This window comes from Anolis carolinensis, chromosome 4 (genome assembly GCF_035594765.1).
Source record: "Anolis carolinensis isolate JA03-04 chromosome 4, rAnoCar3.1.pri, whole genome shotgun sequence".
NCBI lineage: Eukaryota > Metazoa > Chordata > Lepidosauria > Squamata > Dactyloidae > Anolis > Anolis carolinensis.
In genome coordinates, this window is record NC_085844.1 from 51491799 (window position 1) to 51509749 (window position 17951).

Here is a 17951-nt window from a genome sequence, read left to right on the forward strand (position 1 = left end):
CAGTTCAGTGCAGTTAATCTGCATTCTGAAACTGGAATGTATGGCAGTGTAGATCTAGCCATAGAAAGCAAAAATGAACAAGGGTTATTATTTATTTATTTATTTATTTATTTATTTATTACAATATTTATATCCCGCCCTTCTCACCCAACAGGGGACTCAGGGCGGCTTACAATAAAACACATATATACAAATTATACAGAGCAATATAAATCAGTTAAACAATTATTATTAACTTACATCAGTATTCATAAAACACATTATAAAATACAGGTAGGCGTGTTCAGTTATTAACTTCTGTGCTGGCCAATGTAGCTGTGACCTGACTTTATGTGAAGTCTATGGTATATAATATTGTTTGTTTCCATGATTTGGATTTCTACAGACCTTGTTAAAGGCACAGGAGCAGGACAAGCCCTTTTTTGTGACCAATTTTCAACTTTATTTTGAACTGTTGCCTTGCAACAAACTGTAAACATGTGAAACATCAAGTCCCTTTCTCCCTGTAGTGCCAATGTAAATGCATCTTTTTAAAGTCTTCATTTATAACTTACCGAGTATATTTTGAAAAGCGTATCCTACTGTATACATATTCTACTGCCCCCGTTTTCATTTCCGTGAATAGTTTTTCCCCTTTTCCCTTTGTTTTTAATTTGTAGAACTTGCAAGATAATGTAAAAAAACAAATTAAAGACGAAGTAAGCGCTTGGAAGCTGACACAGGTAATGTAGAACAATAACTTTAATTTAGCTTTAAAAGATATTTTGCACTTTCAAAATATTTCATTATGTGGTTTTAGAATCACATTCACAAAATTTCACATGGCCATTTAGTGTTCCACCATGAACAGTCTGTAATGTAGAGAAAGCATTTAAACAATAAGAAACATAGTTGCAACAGACAGGGTGCACAGAAAATGTGCTAGGTGATGGTATGAGAGTTATACATAGGCCTCCTTCTGCTTTCAGCAATGTGTTTCAGCTTATGTGCATGCATCAAATTGGGGGAAGGGAAGAAAAAGGGCATTATTAAACCCTATAGGGAGCCCTCTATGTATTGGCACAGTGCCCTCATGCCCTAACGGCTCCTAAGTTATAGGGAATTTCTGACATTCATTTTGCAGGTCATTAACCCAGCTCGGGGTTTTACAGGTCATTAACCCAGCTTCCAACTAAGTTCATGAATGTTACTAGCCTCCAAAAAATTTTTAGTAGTTTGCCTTCTGCTGCATGCAGGAGCTGAAAATTGCCTTTTAAAACTTTCTTCATTTAGAAATCTTCTCAGAAACACGTTAAAAATGCATGTGTTCTCACATTACATAATTCATATTTGAAAAGAAAACAGATTAATTTTGAAGATTTTTTTACATTAATACAGCTGAAGAAACACAAAAGAAATCATACAAAAATTATAGTCATAGTTACCTAATGTTGGTTCCTTTTCACAGCTTCTAATTAAATATAGACACAATTGCCTCAGTGTGTGTCCAAACTAGTTAATAAAGTTGGTTGTGTTGGGTATGTGTGCCAAGTTAGGCCCAGATCTACCATAGGTGGGAACCAGAGGGTCCTATGGACGTGGGGTGAATGATAACTTCCAGGGTCCAGTGTCCTTGTTTCCTTAAATCCCTTCAATAGTTTCTGTTTGTCATTGGGGGGGGGGGCACCAAGTTTGGTCAAGATCCATTGTCAGTAAGAATCACAGGGCTCTCTTGATTTGGGAGCCATCTTGCAAATCATCCATCCACAAACATAGATGCATACACACATACAAACTTTAAATACTGGTGAGTTTTGGAGAGAATTGCCCTTAAATTTTGGGAGTCACAGTTCACCCACATCTTGAGGGCACTCTGAACCCAACTGATGATGCATTTGGACCAAATTTGGCACACACATCAACATGACTGACCTTTAAGTATTGCTCTTGTATGTTGGGTGTTATAGATCACCCACCTCCAGAGAGCACTGTAAACCCCACCAATGATGCATCTGGACCAAACTCGGCACATGTACCCAATATTACCGACTTTGAATATCAGCGTAATTTGAAGAGAATTGACTCATGGTGTTGAGAGTTATAATTCACCCACATCCTTATGCATTTTCTAATGGGACCATTCATAAAAACAAAAGCAAAAATGACTATTTCTTATAAATAGCACTGCAAAAGAGTTAATCTGGGCATTGCCAGGTACCTAAACTAGTTTACAATGAAATTGAACCAGGGTTTGTAGGTAAATATCTATGCTACTTAATTATCTAGCTGCATGTAGTTTGAGTTGCAATTTGCTACAGCATAGGCACAGACTTACTGCACTCCTTGGGCTCAGTCCATGAACAAGTGGAATGATGTACGTGTATATGTGCCTCTAAGTTGCCTGTTGACTTATGACAACCCCATGAATTTTATAAAGTTTCTTAGACAATGAATGCTCTGAGATGGTTTTATCAGTTCCTTCTTCTGAAACACAGCCTATGGCACCTAGCATGATCCCTGTTAACAATTTGCCATTTCGTTACCTAACCTTTAACACTCTTGCTATTTACACACAGCTATCAGGCTGTTTTTTTTCTTAAGAATACTGCAATTTTGTAACTGCAAGATAAGAAATAAAAGTTCACATCATCCTTTCCCTTAAACTCTTTTTCAAAGCTAGAAGAAGGCAAATAAAAGGAGAAAAGAGGTTTTTTTTTTTCCTTTCAAATACACAGACATTGTCAAGTATTCTCTGAGATAATTTACTGGGTATTGCTCTGAACAGAAATAATATGAACAGTAAATGTCCTTGAAGAAATAAAGCAAGAGATTTCTGGCTTAAAATTCTTGATTTAATAATTATCTAAACTGAGAGCATTCCAACTCAGTGTTACTGTCAAACTTGGGTAGGGGCAGGTACTTTCAATGGTTGCTAAGCAAAAAATTAATGATAAGTCTATATAAACATTATTTCAAATTACTCATGAAATTGATATTATCTGCCATTTGTTTTCTTTTGTAAACTAAAGGAAAATGTTTCCCTGAAAACTTCCTTATGAATATCTATTTACATTCATATCAAAGTATAACTGCATGGTTGTGGTTGTAATATTTAAATATTGTTGTTTCTGTTTAAATGTGCATTCTTTCTTTGTACTGAATCCTGCAGTTGTTTGCCGACTTCACTTCAAGTGTATAAAACAAAATACCTAACTTTATTTAAGTTTGCCCATTCCCATTTCTGAAAGGATGTTGCAGTTTTTGGGTTATAAAGAACCTCATAGCTACTTGTTGACCTTTCCTTCTGTGAGAAAATCAAAGTATATACTATTCCCATTTGTTGTTTTTTTAAATGTAGTCAATAATGTATAGAGAAGGGTGAGCAGCTTTTTATAATAGCATAATAAATTACTTTATATACCTTATTAGATCCCATTAAAGTTTCTTTAGTTGTGGAAGCAATTGCATATTTTTTTCTATAAGGCAAAGAAGCATCCATTTTAAAGAAATCTTCCTCTCTCCTACCACCACTGTGAAATCTGTGTACTAAAAATAGATCCACAACAAATTAAATGTGTTGAAATTTGGAAGTTTGAAGAGCCTATACAAATTTCCTCCCAGTAGCTTCTGGTTAGCAAGCATCATTTTTAATCCATAAGGTATCCAAAAGCAACAAGAAGTTGGCACCAGGTAGACCATCCCAGGGGCTTCAAAATGGAAAAAAGCTGTGGCTGCCAACCTGATTTTAATCAAAGTTGCTCATCTTGGAATTTTCCCTCTGAAAAACTGACCACTACATCATTCCATTATTCATTTACAAGGCTCTGAAATTGGAGGGGAGGAGATTTTAGCTCAGTCATTAGAAGCTCAAAATTCGGATAGTGCCTATGTGAGAGATAATCTAAGATCTAAGTGCCTAGAGGTTACTTCTAACCTATTCTGAAGTCATAGAGTCATAGAATAGTAGAGTTGGAAGAGACCTCATGGGCCATCCAGTCCAACCCCCTGCCAAGAAGCAGGAAATCGCATTCATAGCACCCCTGACAGATGGCCATCCAGCCTCTGTTTAAAAGCCTCCAAAGAAGGAGCCTCCACCACAGTCCGGGGAAGAGAGTTCCACAGCCGAACAGCCCTCACTGTGAGGAAGTTCTTCCTAATGTTCAGATTTCTAAAGGACAAATGGAGTGTGAGAACTTTAGGACCTATCAACTGGCACTGAATTTCTAGTCATGGGCAAAGGGATTGATCATGTAGATCTTGCTCAGCTACAGGCTCAGCAAGTAAATGTTACTGAATAAGTTTAGTCAGACATTCAAGGCAGTGGAAAATACTTCCTTTAGTTATTTCTTGGATGGTGATTGTCAATACTAGGAAGATGGGAGGAATATGGTTCATCTGGTATTGTTTGCTCTTTCCATGGCTTTTGGTTCTTTAGCCTAAGGTAAGGGTGATTGTAAGTATAAATAATCAAGAAGTCTTATGTTCACTCTGAAAATCAACTGAACCTCTGGATAGTTTCTTTCAGATGCTCAATACCCCTTAAGGGAAGATTTAGTTTCCTCTCTTGCCTGCTACACCATTCCAATTCTCAAGTAGAGTATGATAGAAAAATGGGAAATCCAGTACTAGAGAAAGACTGAGTCACTCCTCTTTTATTTAGCTTTTTGCAGCATCAAGTATTCTTTATGCCAGAGATCAGTGTGAGCTAAATTGCAACATTCATGATCTCAGTAAAGAAAGAAAAAAACCTGGTATTTTCCTCTATAGATAATGGGGACACTTTTTCACTACTTTGCCCTTCTTTAAATTTCCTTACAGATTACCTTCATATATAGTTGGAGCAGCTTGTATTATATTCTCCAGTAGACATGATTCCTAATCACAGAATTAGTAAAACAACAACATAGTGGAAATGTACTAGTATGTACTGGGTCCTAGAACTGCAGTAATATCCAACAAAGGCATCTCAGAGATGCATTTTTGATAGAAGTAGGACAGATTGTGTAATATGGAGTTGTTGATTTCCTTTCTGTGTTGGAGGTCCTTCAGTGTATTTTATGTCTATTATGAACAGAAAAGGGTTAAAGCACTGCAGTTAGAGCTGGCTAAGAGGCAAAGGGTTCATGACAAGTTACAAGAAAAAATCAAGAAGAAATTAGCAGAACTCGACCGGCTTGTGGCTGAACAAACAGAATTGCTAGCAAAAAATAAAGAAAAGCACAAATACCTTATAGAGGTAAGTTAAACTTAGGCAAAACCATGCTGCCTCTTAAAGCTTCCTTGTACAATGGTCAAACCTTGCTGTGTGTCATCTGAAAATAATGAAGTTAAAATTGTTATTTGGAAGAAGAAAACTATATAAATAATTTAAAATCAAATTTGCATTGGGATTTTGACTTTAATGTCATAATGTAAAATTAAATGCAAAATAATGATACTTTTCAGTCATAATGGTTCATGTAGAACACAATCCCTACACAACTAATTGTATTTTCAAAATAGCATGCTAATGACAGTGATTAATGTAGTAAGCCCTTCCCCAAGAAAAAAAAGTTTAAAAATGTGATAAAGACCACATCATTAGTCTTTTAGAAGCTTACTGTGGGTGTGGCAGGGATTATGTATCTTAGTCCTTAACTGTACATTTATTTTGGCTCAAAATCTTTAAAAAGAAAGTTCATAGAAACATCCTCTTTCCAGTGTTCAGGGAAACTGTTCATATTTCAATCAAAGATGATATTCTAATACCTTTAGAGTAGAATGTTGTTTTCTTTCATATAGTGGCAACACAGTGAAAGTTCATAATGTGACAGAAACTCTGTCCTCCAAACATAATTTCATGAACCGTTTTCATGATATAGTAACACTTTTATTGGAAAAGAAAGGTTTTAATATGCTGCCAAAAGGACAACGAAGGAGCCATTGTAGCTTCCCCAGGGAGGGAGTGTCAAATGCAGCAGCAGACACAGAACAGGGCTTCCCTTACATTCCCGCCAACTGTACTTGTGAAGGCAATGAGATAAAGAGAAAGAAGTACCTCACCTTTAGATCTTAAAACTTAAGATCTTAAAGCTTAACAAGTGCAAATGCATTGGTGCACTAGCTCTTACTGTGAAAATGTATTCCCGATCACCACAGAAAACTGAGTCTCCAAGGTCAGAGCTGTGACTACACCTATGGCTTCAGATCAAAAGTAACCTCATCCAGCACAGGCTGAATCCCTGTTCCCTGATTGGACAGGGTCACCTCTGTCTTGTCTGGATTGCATTTCAATTTGTTCACCCTCATCCAGTCCATCATTGTTGACAAGTACTGGTTTAGAAAAGAAACTATTTCTTTAGACTGAAGTGGAAAGAAGAGATAGGGCTGGGTGTCATGAGCATAATTGTGACACTTGACCCTAAAACTCCAGATGACTTCTCTCAGTAGCTTTATGTATATATTAAATAGAATGGAAGATAATACAAATCCCTGTGGGACTCCACGAGCCAATAGTCAAAGATTCGAATACTGTGTCCAATTCTGGGCACCGCAATTGAAGGGAGATGTTGACAAGCTGGAATGTGTCCAGAGGAGATTCCACCTGAACATCAGGAAGAACTTCCTCACTGTGAGAGCTGTTCGGCCGTGGAACTCTCTCCCCCGGACTGTGGTGGCGCTCCTTCTTTGGAGGCTTTTAAGTAGAGGCTGGATGGCCATCTGTCGGGGGTACTTTAAATGCGATTTCCTGCTTCTTGGCAGGGGGGTTGGGCTGGATGGCCCATGAGGTCTCTTCCAACTCTACTATTCTATGATTCTATTATTCAAACAGAAGTCCCCAAGAACCATCATCTGAATTCACCCCTGCAAAACACTGACTCTAGGTCCATTCCAGCAAGATGCCCCAGAAGGATATAATAATTTGTGATGCTGAGTGGTGCTGAGAGGTCTGCCAGAACCAATAGGGACATACTCCCCTGTCAAATTCCTGGTGAAGGTCATCCACCAAACCAATCAAAGCTGTCACCAACCAAGACTGAAGCCAATTGAAACAGAGCCAAAATATTGGTCTAATCCAGAAACCCCTGGAGATGGGAGGCCACAAGATACTTCAGACCCCTTACCAAAAATGGGTATTGGAGACCAGGTGATAATTATCCTATAGAATGGTATCCAGGGATGGTGATTTTATGTACGTATCTATAGCTATATATGTGCAAAATAGTCATTATAGTGAGAGTCTTGGCAACCCATGTCATGAAAATAAAAAGCATGCTAACTACATAAAGAAAAGAAAATTCTGGCATGAAGTTGCTGTGGAAATTAGACATAAATGAAGTGTTCTGCATCTGAAGAACTTCTCAAATATTTCTCAGTATCTAAGATAGCTTTATCTTAAATTAACGGCACTCCATGCAGTCATGCCGGCCAGATGACCTTGGAGGTGTCTATGGACAACGCCGGCTCTTCAGCTTAGTAAAGGAGATGAGCACCAACCCTCAGAATCAGACATGACTGGACTTAACATCAGGGGAAAACCTTTTTAACCTCAGATAGCTTTGGTTTTTCAAGCAATCGTCCCCAATGGCACGTGGCAGTTTGCTTTCAACACAAACAAGAGTTTCCATCTCAGCTTTGTACCTCATCATGCAGGTTTGCATTTCAGAAGGCTAAAAATCCCACTAGGCACAGCCATGTTTTTTAGATATATTTGGATCCTGGCAATTGATGACACTGGTGTAGCCAGTATAGCCCATACTCCAGAAGAACACATCCCCGTGGATTTACTAGGTGGCCCTTGCATAGTTTTTTATTTTGATTTCTGATCTCTGAAAGATAAACAGCAATAACTCACAAGGATGTTCATGACATAAACTAGTGAAATGATCACGAGGAAATTTATATATGAACATAATTCACATATTATTTTTTTCACGTTAACACTAGTAGCAAAGCTGGGCACTTAAGACTGCCAGCATTCATTCTGGCAGTTTCCTAGGACTCCTCCTTCCTGCTATCACCCCCTATTTACCTACCTATTCTGAATATGTGAGCAGTGAGGAGGCAATAGTGAGGAGATGAAACAGTCTCCTCTATAGCCTTTCCCTTTTGGTATTTGTGCAGGGATGATAGAGGGAAGGGGCAGGTAATTTAGCAATGATGACAAAAAGAGGAAAAATATACCAAAGGGGGGGGGGGTCAAGCCACGGAGAGCATATTCCAAAGGATTTCCCAGGTTCTTCTGCTGATAGTGATTAAAGTTGGCATGAAAGTAATTTTGGAAAGCTTACATTGTCTGAACTATAAGGATCACTAAAAGTTGCCTTTAAAATTGTCTTACCCAGTATTATATAGGTATATCCCCCATGCTCTCTCTCTTTCTCTCAAAAAATATGTTCCAAATGGATTTAAATTGAATGTCTTGGGTAAATAATACATTATTACTGTATACAACATGAATGTAAACAGCATTTAACATTTTTTCATGGGATGTGTTGGATTTCATCACCATCCTTTTATCTTTATCTGTTTCAGGAAATTGAAAATTTGAAACGGAAAATTCAAGAACTTGATGAAAAGGAGAAAATAATTAAAGAAGATCTAGATGAACAGAAGAATTGTTTTCAAAAACTATTAAAAGATATACAGGTGAATATGTTAAGGCTTGGTCTAGCAGGTTTTATTTGTAATAGTTTTGAAATATTAGCTTGTTATTTTTACTCAGTTGCTTTAGATGTATAGGGGGCATGCTGTACATAGACCTTTTTTGTTTCTTGCTTCAAATAATCTGCCAAAGCCAAAATGACATCTCGGTTATCGCTAAGCCACACTGCCTCATCATGCTTTGGATTTTGGGGGGAAAGGGGGATGAAAATCAATGCAAGATAGAAAAAGGGCTAGATCATAATAGAAATAGCCTGCTGATTGCACCTTTGCACAGCAGATGGCATCTTTTTGTAAATTATGGCATGTGTTTACTATAGTACTACCAACTTGCCTATGTTAGTAAAGGAATCATTCTGTCTTTTGTTATCGAACATTACATTTGTATAAATGGGCTTGTAATTATAAGCCTTTGTCTAGAAGTATCTTATTTGCATTATTATTACTTGCCATTGGTATTTATAGAGAAAACTATTGCAAAGTTATTAAGATTAGATAGTGAAACAGGTAAGTAGAGATTTTTCATTTAACCAAAGGATATTTATAATCTTCTGGCACATAAACAATCTTCAGTTAATTGTCCTACAGTATACCAATTTAAAGGCATGTTAAACCTTGGGAAATTATATGCTTATTCTAGGTTTCTTTCAGATAATATGAATTAAATACAGTGTCTCGTTCCAACACGCAATATGTATAGGCAAAGATTCAACAAGTCTATACACAACATACTGCAAAATAATAGTGTCAGTAGAATAAGTTGGAAAAATTATTTTAAATTCCTATATATTTTTATTGACTCATTTGGAAAAATTCAAGGGCAGTGCAATCTTGTTTGCATGCTGAGTTGGAAAGACATCTCGTTGAGTGTAGTACAACTTATTCTTTAGTAAGTGTCTATGAGGCTTTGGGGAACTCTATTCTTAGAAGAGAAGATAATTTTTGAAGCCTACCATATTTTACTGCACAGTCACCACAACTTTTTCCCCTTAAACCCCCTTCAAAAAGGGGGGTTGACTATTAAGTAATGAAAATGTGGAAATCAACAGGGCCTCCCCCAGACGGAAGCTAAGGGAGACCTCGCAGGCCTCTCCCACTAGTGCATGTGAGTGACCATGGCTTACAGGGCCTCCTTCAGCAGCCAAAGGAAATCATGCTCGTTCACCCATGTGCACCAGTGGGGTGCAACTATTATGCAAGGAATACAAATATACCACTTCCAGGACCCCAAAAATAGAGGTACCATTATTATGTTATCGTGACTATTATGCATTGAAATAGGGTAGTTGCAGTTTGGGAATTACTATACAAATTTGCACACTGCTGTTTCATGCAGAAAACAACATTTCTTCTTTGGAAACAGTTTCAATGTAAAAATGCTTCCTGTGCTGCTTTCTGCAAATAAAGTGCAGTCTTAACCATGTGCAAATTTTATACGGAGTAAACTCCCAATTATTGCATTTTCTGAATAGAAAACAGACTTTTCTGTACAGGAATTCTGCACATTGAAACATTACTTTCCATACATAAAATGATGTTTTCTTATCAAAGCAACCATGTACAAATTTACACAGAATAGGGACCTCATCACATGGAGGTCCATAAGCCAGGGGAGAGTGGAGGACACTGTGTGGCAGTGGGAGAAACCACGAGGCAGCAACCCGCATTGCTCCTTTAACATCCCACACCAATTCTAATCTTTCCCCATCTTGATCCCGAATTGTCACCAGCTTAGTCTATAAGACTACAGTATTAATCTGTGTTCTCAGGGCTGCCTCTTAGCATGCTGCCGAGATGCAGCAAGCACAGAGTCAGGATAGAGCTCTACTGGAAATTGCTTGTATCATGTAATGGACTCCGGTGGTCGCCATCCTGACTGCATCTCGACAGTGCCCTAGTCAAGGCAAAAAGCCCCTTGAGATGAGGTCCCAAGTCCTAAACTGTGAAGATTCTTGTCAGTTGAGAATTTTTAAACATCTCCCCCAGACAGATCAAGCTCTTGCCATTCATCACTCTGCTTAGGGAAAGGGATGGTTCTTTTTTTTTTTCTTTTTGATGTGGGTTAAGGGATAGTACCTACATTAATTTGAGACTAAGTTAACCCAGGTTGATTTTTTGACATTTTTTTTAAAGATGTAGACAGAAATATACAAAGTATGTGAGGTTTTGGTCTTAGTCTGTTCTTTCCTAGCAACATCTAATGAAGTCAAAGATGCTCTCTTCAGACAGAATTTTGCATTTATTTGAAAATCCAAGCTTGTCATCAGGCATATAACATGTACCTATTTGAGTTTGGCTGCCTGTATTGATTTTGCTTTAATTCTGTGCATCTGATTGTTGTTCTTGTTTCTTCCTCTTACCACCCTGTAATAAACTCTCTCATATATGTGTGTGTGGACATTTTGCTGCATTGTTTTAAAACTGAATTTCTCATTAAAACCTTCCCCACATGCAAGACTGCACAGTTGCTAAGCTACTCCTTGAATTCTTAGGATATTTCATAAGGTTTTGTTAACTTCTGTGTCTTGGGGGCTTTGGGCAAGCAGATTCAAAAACAATTATTCTTTTTTTGTTGGGTTGAAGGGAGAGACCCTTCATAGAAAGGCTTAACAATTCCCCAAGCAGTTGAAGAAAGAAAGAAGAAAGCAGAACTTAATCTAACTGATGACAATATATCATAATTTGTTTTCAAGGAGGGACCCATATAGAAAAGGAGATTCTCCAGTTTGGAAACCTATTCCCATCCCAATGTGGAGGGAGGGTCTGCAAGAAATTCATATTTTAAAACATATTACTGATGTTGATTCATTTTTGGGTCCAATTTAAGACGTTGTTTTAAGTACTTAGACCCAAAATGCTGCCACCATATTTCTCCTCTTGTAATTTGTCTGCCAGACATTTCCAATTTATGGCTTATGATGAGGTTTTCTTGGAAACATTTGTTCAGAAAGCGTCTGCTTTTGCCTTCTTCTGAAGCCAAGGTATGTGACTTGCTGAAAGTCACCACAGGAGAAGAGAGATCTCAATCCTGTTCTCAAACCCTAATCCAACACCCAAACCACTACATCACATGACTATATAATTGTACTCTAACTTCTCCTTTGACCATGCCTGGTCAAGGGATGGATGCTGTGTCCATCCAGTTTGCATTCCATTATAATTCTAATGCTTTTTTGAGTCACAACTGCTATGTCCATTCACTCAGTTAATTTGCTCCAAGTTACCTTTGGTTTGAATTATATTACACCATTTTAATATTATGCCATTCTGAACATCAACACTAGGACCTAGCACTAACAAATTTACTCTTAGTAGTATTTGTTTTACAATTCACTTTAAATGTATTTTACTTTGCCTCTGTGTCTTTGTCCACCTTTCACGTATTAGCAAATGCTTCATATGGTCTTTCTTTATCAATTAGTCTTGGTCTCTCAGAAGTTAATCCTTAAATCCTTTTCCATATTTCAAAAAACTCCTCTTCTGGTCACCTCCTCATAATATGTGTGTGTTATTCCACATACATAATACGACTGCGTCTCAATTATTTTACTCTCTGCCTATGCATCCTTTTACAGGAGTGCCATTCTGACAGTGTTTTCAGTGTGCTAACATAATCCATCCAAATATGGGAGGCGACCAGTCATTACTATCCTCTTCAGGGGATTTATAACACAGCCATTATGAGTCACTTATTCAAATATCAACAGAACTTTCAGATAGTTCAGTTTTTACTATTAACGTTACATTTCACCACTGTTTCACTAACATTGTTTTTGTCTATGCTTATAGCAATCAAAGCATCCTTGTGTAACTCTCCATCAGTTTTACTATTGTCACATAACTGTTTTGAAAATCTCTACAGAATTCAAGAGGAAATTTGTGGTATGCTTCTAAAATATGCCGTTGAAAAGTCAGTGACAGTGGCTCAGCCATCTGCAATGGGAAGGAGGTTAAGCAGCCTGATGCAGCAATGTAGAAGACATATGCCACCCGTAATTCTCAGTTGCAAATCTCCAGTGTCTGGACTGTTGTCAGTCTTTCCTTTAGGAAAATGCTTTAGTGCTTGTATCATGTACCTTCCTCAAGATAAGAGGAATGTCCAAGCTTTTATTTGAGGGAGATAGGCAACTTGTTTTGGCAGCAGATCAGTATGACATGAAATGAAGCTGATTTTGGTTCTCAAACACTGGTTGGCTCTAATGCTTTTGTCAAGCTCAGTTCCATTCCACAGCACTAAATCAGAAAGCTAGGGCTGAGGTTGAGGACATGTCTCTGAAAGAAAACAGCCTCTTAAATGAGAAGCCCTATGAAAAAGACTGTAACCACAAACTTTCAAAGAAAATTTGCTGGTTTTGCAACAATTTTGTCACTGCTTTTGACAGTTGTCAAGTTTTTCTTATATTGTCATGTAATGAAGTATTTGGACCCCTCAAGACTCATCAATATGATTGGACAAGAAGAGTTTTGCTTCTAGTTCCCAGCTGAAGTATTTATCAAGAAAAAAGTCTTCTAAATAACTTGTTAGTCTTTTGGCTTATTCATTGCTGCCACTAAGAATGCAACATCTCCTATGATTGGAAATTGGCTAGGATGCTATTGAAACTCCTGCATGATAATTGCCACTGTCCACTGGATCTTTATTATGATTTTAGGAGATAATAGTGTTTGATAACCTCCATTGTTATTCCTTTCCTTCAAACACTCTCTTCGAAGAGATAGTCAAACTATTTACTAGAGTCTCTTTTTCTGAAAAAAATGGTAGGTCTCCATTTCAGTTTTCCATGGTCTGAAAGAGAAATGGAAGGTCTCATCCTCATTTGGAGCAATCTAAATGCCTATATTACACAAGTTTCTAAATGATCACAATTCCCAACTCCCTTCTTTTACGAAAAGGAAATTGGGTAGCCACCTTTTGAAATATGCCTATTTCCACATTGGCATACGAGATCATTCTGGTGTTTTCTCTAGTTTGCTCAGGTCATTCAGTTATTTCAAATGGGTTGCTGTGAGGTTTCCGGGCTGAATGGCCATGTTCCAGAAGCATTCTTTCCCGATGTTTCACCTGCATCTATGGTAGGTATCCCCAGAAGTTATGAGGCCTCTCACAACCTATGAGGATATCTGCTATAGATGCAGGTGAAATGTCAGGAAAGAATGCTTCTGGAACATGGCCATATAGCCTGGAAAACTCACAGCAAGCCAGTGATTCTGGCCATGAAAGCCTTCGACAACACAGTTATTTCAATTCTCTGTTTTACTGTTTGTACTGATTATACCGACTAGGATGTTTATAAATTATGTTGCAGTAGTGCCATCAGCATTGCATTAAGAGACTGTGTTGCATATATCAGTGAGTGAATCTTAGTGCTGTCTACACAAGATTATTTAAATCTCCTGTTTGCCAACTCAGTTGTCTCAAATTTTAGTCAACTTGGACTGTTGTTTTCATCTGGATGTTTTCATCTATTCAGCTCTGAGGTCATTGAGGTGAGTCTGATCTTGGGACATTGTATGTCTTCGAACTGCAATGAGTCCTGAACTGCATCCTCGTGGTGAGCAAGACAAAACTGGTTTCCATTTGTTCCTATTTTCTCACCAAAACTATTAGTCATTCTCTTTCCTGGATACTATTCTTTTGAGACAGAGCTGCAGCCTTTTATCCAAAGGTCTTACCATGGAGGATTCAACTTGTGAGATACATTAGGGAGAGTTTTATCTCTTATAACATCAGCAGAGAAGACATTTTCTAGACATTCTATATTTCCATGGATGAAGATTTATATATTTTCCTGTGCCAGTGTTGTAGCTTAGACCTATATATGGTTTTTACATTTTTGCCTTTTCTCCTCACACTTATGGACAGTGATGTTACATGATATTCTGTTCTTAATACCATCTCAGGCAATGATATTGTGGATCTCATCATCCCCTAAATGCCTTGATAACATTGAAAGCATGAATGTAATCATCCTTGTATCTCTAGATGTTCAAAGTCTTTGCTGTTTTCTGCTAATAGAAAATACTATTTATTTGGAAATCTTAAAATGTGTTATTTTCATATCTTAAAGTGTTGATATTCTTTCCACCAATTTTCATGTCTGTTAGTCTTATCCAATTTGCTATACATAATTCTAAATTTGTATTGCTGTTTATGAACTGAAATATTTTCAAACAGTTCAAATTCAAAACCTGAATAATTTTCACATCTCTGGCTAGTCTTGCTTGTGTATGCCTTTACCTTCACTGATGTTTGTGATCTATCACCGTTTGGTTTTAGAACTACTGTTGAAATTTCTTATATTGTTTCAAACTGTCAGCAAAATATCTGTGACAATAATATTGAAACCGGTAGTGGTCTTCATCTATGATGCCACCATGGCTTAGATATGCAACATGATAACATTTCCATTTTCTTTCCCTGCATTGCAAATCGGGGTACTGAAGAATAGTAAGGATTTATATGGCACATAGATATTTTGGTAACTCTGCAAAGGGCTATGTCTACAGAAATGATATTATTCCAGTTGCATTAAATGTTTTGAGTGCACTTCTAAAAACGCTTTTATTTTATGCATTGAATCACATAACTGTGCTATTAAAATACAATTATCAGGAAGTCTTGTCTTGCAAACCACAAATATATATTCACTTATATTTATATATTTTATTTTATTAGGGAAAATATTTAGATATTTCAAACCAGCTTATTAAAGTCAATGAAGATATTGCAAAATATAAAAAACAAATTGAAAAAGTCACTGTTTTAAACCAAGGAACACAAAACCTGGTGAATGTTGTAGAGAAATGTCTAGCAGGTTTGAGGTAAGAATCTCAATTTCTGTAAACAGCTGATGATATCTGGTGGTGGCTCTCTGCTATCAGAAGGTTTCTAGCAGCAGAGCAAGAAGAGAGATACATAATTTCTGGACATTCTCTGTCACCCCTGCTACCTCTCCCCATGATATCCAACTGGTAGCTTTTTCTTGTCCCATGCCAATCCAATGAGTGCTCCAATGAAAGAAGACAGAACAGCTTAAAATCAATGCTGTCATGCATCTTTCCCTAGTGAATGCCTTCTGTTATAAAAGGGACACCAATATACATATATGACCCAAATAACTTTTAGTTTGTGTATTATCTTTACAATACTTCTTGAAGATAACAGAACTTAGCATTTAATCACAATTACTGCTATTGTTGATTACAGTTTTTCTACCAAGTAGAAAATGCTCATGATGAATGATTTATCTTCCAAATGGTATTTTGGTATACAACTGTTTACCCCAACCTAATAAAATTCATGGTCACTTGCATCTTTATTTAGCAGATGTTTATTCAGTTTTCTGTTCCTTTGGGAAAAGGAACTGAGTTCTTTCCTGTACTACTATGAATGAAAAGAAAATACAAAAATGTCTGTGCAGTTAAAAATACCAGCCTAGCCATGGAAGTCTTGAATAACCAGGCATTCCAATGACCTTAATCTCTAGGGATAATAGGTATGCTCTGCAAGATCAAAAAAAAAAAAAAAAGAAAAGAAAAGAAAAGAAAAGAAAAGAAAATGGGGGGATTTGTGTTTAGGAATTTTGAATTCATGCTGATTTTCAGCTGCATGCTAAATTGCCCAAATGGGAATGTTATAGAAATAGATCATGCACATGTAGCAAAGCATAGGCTTTGCGGAGGGTGCTATCCTCTATGCACTTACTGCACTACAGCCTAGTGATACTGGTTTGACCATGATCCAGACAAGGGCTTCCCATGCAGAATGGTCTCTCCATTGAAATTAGGTAGAGAATTGGTGTAGAGTGTGTTGTGTTTTGTCAAATCCCGGTTAAACAAATAACATAACAGCAAACCAGAATTTCAATCCAAAGTCAACACAGCTAGCAGTCCAAAGATTTGAGGTTCAAGTCAGAATCGGAAACACAGAAGTCCAAGGTACAGTCCAGAGTAAACAAGGCTGATGATCCAAAGAGTCCAGAATTATACCACAAAGCAAAGACATTGCCACCTGTAACAAGACTGAAACCTTGAGGACCGTTTATCCTATGTTCTCAGGTGTTGCGTGTGTAGAGCCCATTTTCTCTGCTAATTGAGCACCACTGTGGGTTGCAGAATGCTCAAGTCTGTATTTTAAAAGGGATGGATCACTTAACCTCTCATCAGTCTGTCCTGGTTTCTGCTTGCTTCTCTCACTGGGAAGTGGTAGCTACTGCTGAAAGCTCTTATTCTGCAATAACTAAGCTAGGCTGGGAGGGCTGCTAGCAGCTGCTGATTTCCAACTCCAACACTGGCCCTTTCAACAAACCCTCATTCTCACTGCGAGAGCTGATCAAGACAGGTTGGTTCCAAACTAACTGAACACCTCTCTGTTTACTCAGGCATTTTTCTGATAATTTTATGTCCAGGATTGTCATAGATGCCATATTATATGAGATTGGTAGTAGGCATTTTTGCTCTTGATGCCAATTTGGCTTTTAATGAGAGAAACGAATATAAGAGCACCCCAAGAATACTCACCTGTAAAAGGAGTATTTCACCATCTGTAAATTATCCAATATCCAGACTTGGAGGTTAAGTACCCACAGGACTTCAGTGTTTCTAGAATTCATTTTTAGTTAACTAGGACTTATCCAATCCAACACTGTTTGCTTATGACAGCCAATCCCAAACTGATTACACTAAAAGTAACATTATATTTATGTTAAAAAGTTAACAGAACAGGATCATGACCTTCACAGCACAATTGCCAGGAGCGGAGATACGTTCCCCTAGTCCCACTCTCTGGAATTGACCCTGCAGGCAAGAGCGGAGTCACTGTAAGATAATGCCTTCTATTCTGACTTCATGGAGCTAGTTCAGGAGTATACCATGGGCAATGATATTCATGTAAGCATAGGCCTACTTATTATGCAAGGTCATTGAATTGTACTGATTGCTGAGACAATTTATGTTGACCACTTGGTCACTCTGCCAGACTCTGGAACTCCCTTCTTCCCAGGGAAACCAGAACAGCCCCCTGCTTGCTGTCCTCCCAATGACAGGCTAAAACCTTTTTATTTAGGCAGGCTTTTAAAGAAGAATGTTTTTAAGATCATGTCAGGGGCTGCTGTGGTCTTATTTTTTTATAGATTTAATATGAATTGTTTTTAATACTAATTATGTTTAATACTGTTGTAATATTTGTATATTTCAAATTGAACTGTAATGCTTTTAATGTCAGCCGCTTTGAATCTCCTTATGAGGAGAAAAAGTGGGATATAAATGAACATCATTATTATTATTATTATTATTATTATTATTATTATTATTATTATTATTATTAGAGC

At 37.4% G+C, this 17951-nt stretch overlaps 1 protein-coding gene across 7 annotated transcripts in view; it reads left to right on the plus strand.

Moving 5' to 3' along the window:
* The window catches only part of ccdc178 (coiled-coil domain containing 178), a 206995-nt gene that overhangs the window by 75115 nt on the left and 113929 nt on the right, over positions 1 to 17951 (plus strand). For 5 of the 7 annotated variants that reach the window (XM_062980407.1, XM_062980404.1, XM_062980401.1 and 2 more), the window contains 4 exons: positions 660 to 722; positions 5054 to 5215; positions 8494 to 8607; positions 15299 to 15444. In XM_062980407.1, the coding sequence (XP_062836477.1) occupies positions 660 to 722; positions 5054 to 5215; positions 8494 to 8607; positions 15299 to 15444 (485 nt within the window). The remainder of the gene's footprint in view (positions 1 to 659; positions 723 to 5053; positions 5216 to 8493; positions 8608 to 15298; positions 15445 to 17951) is intronic. The other 2 variants (XM_062980405.1, XM_062980406.1) reach the window with 2 other exon arrangements.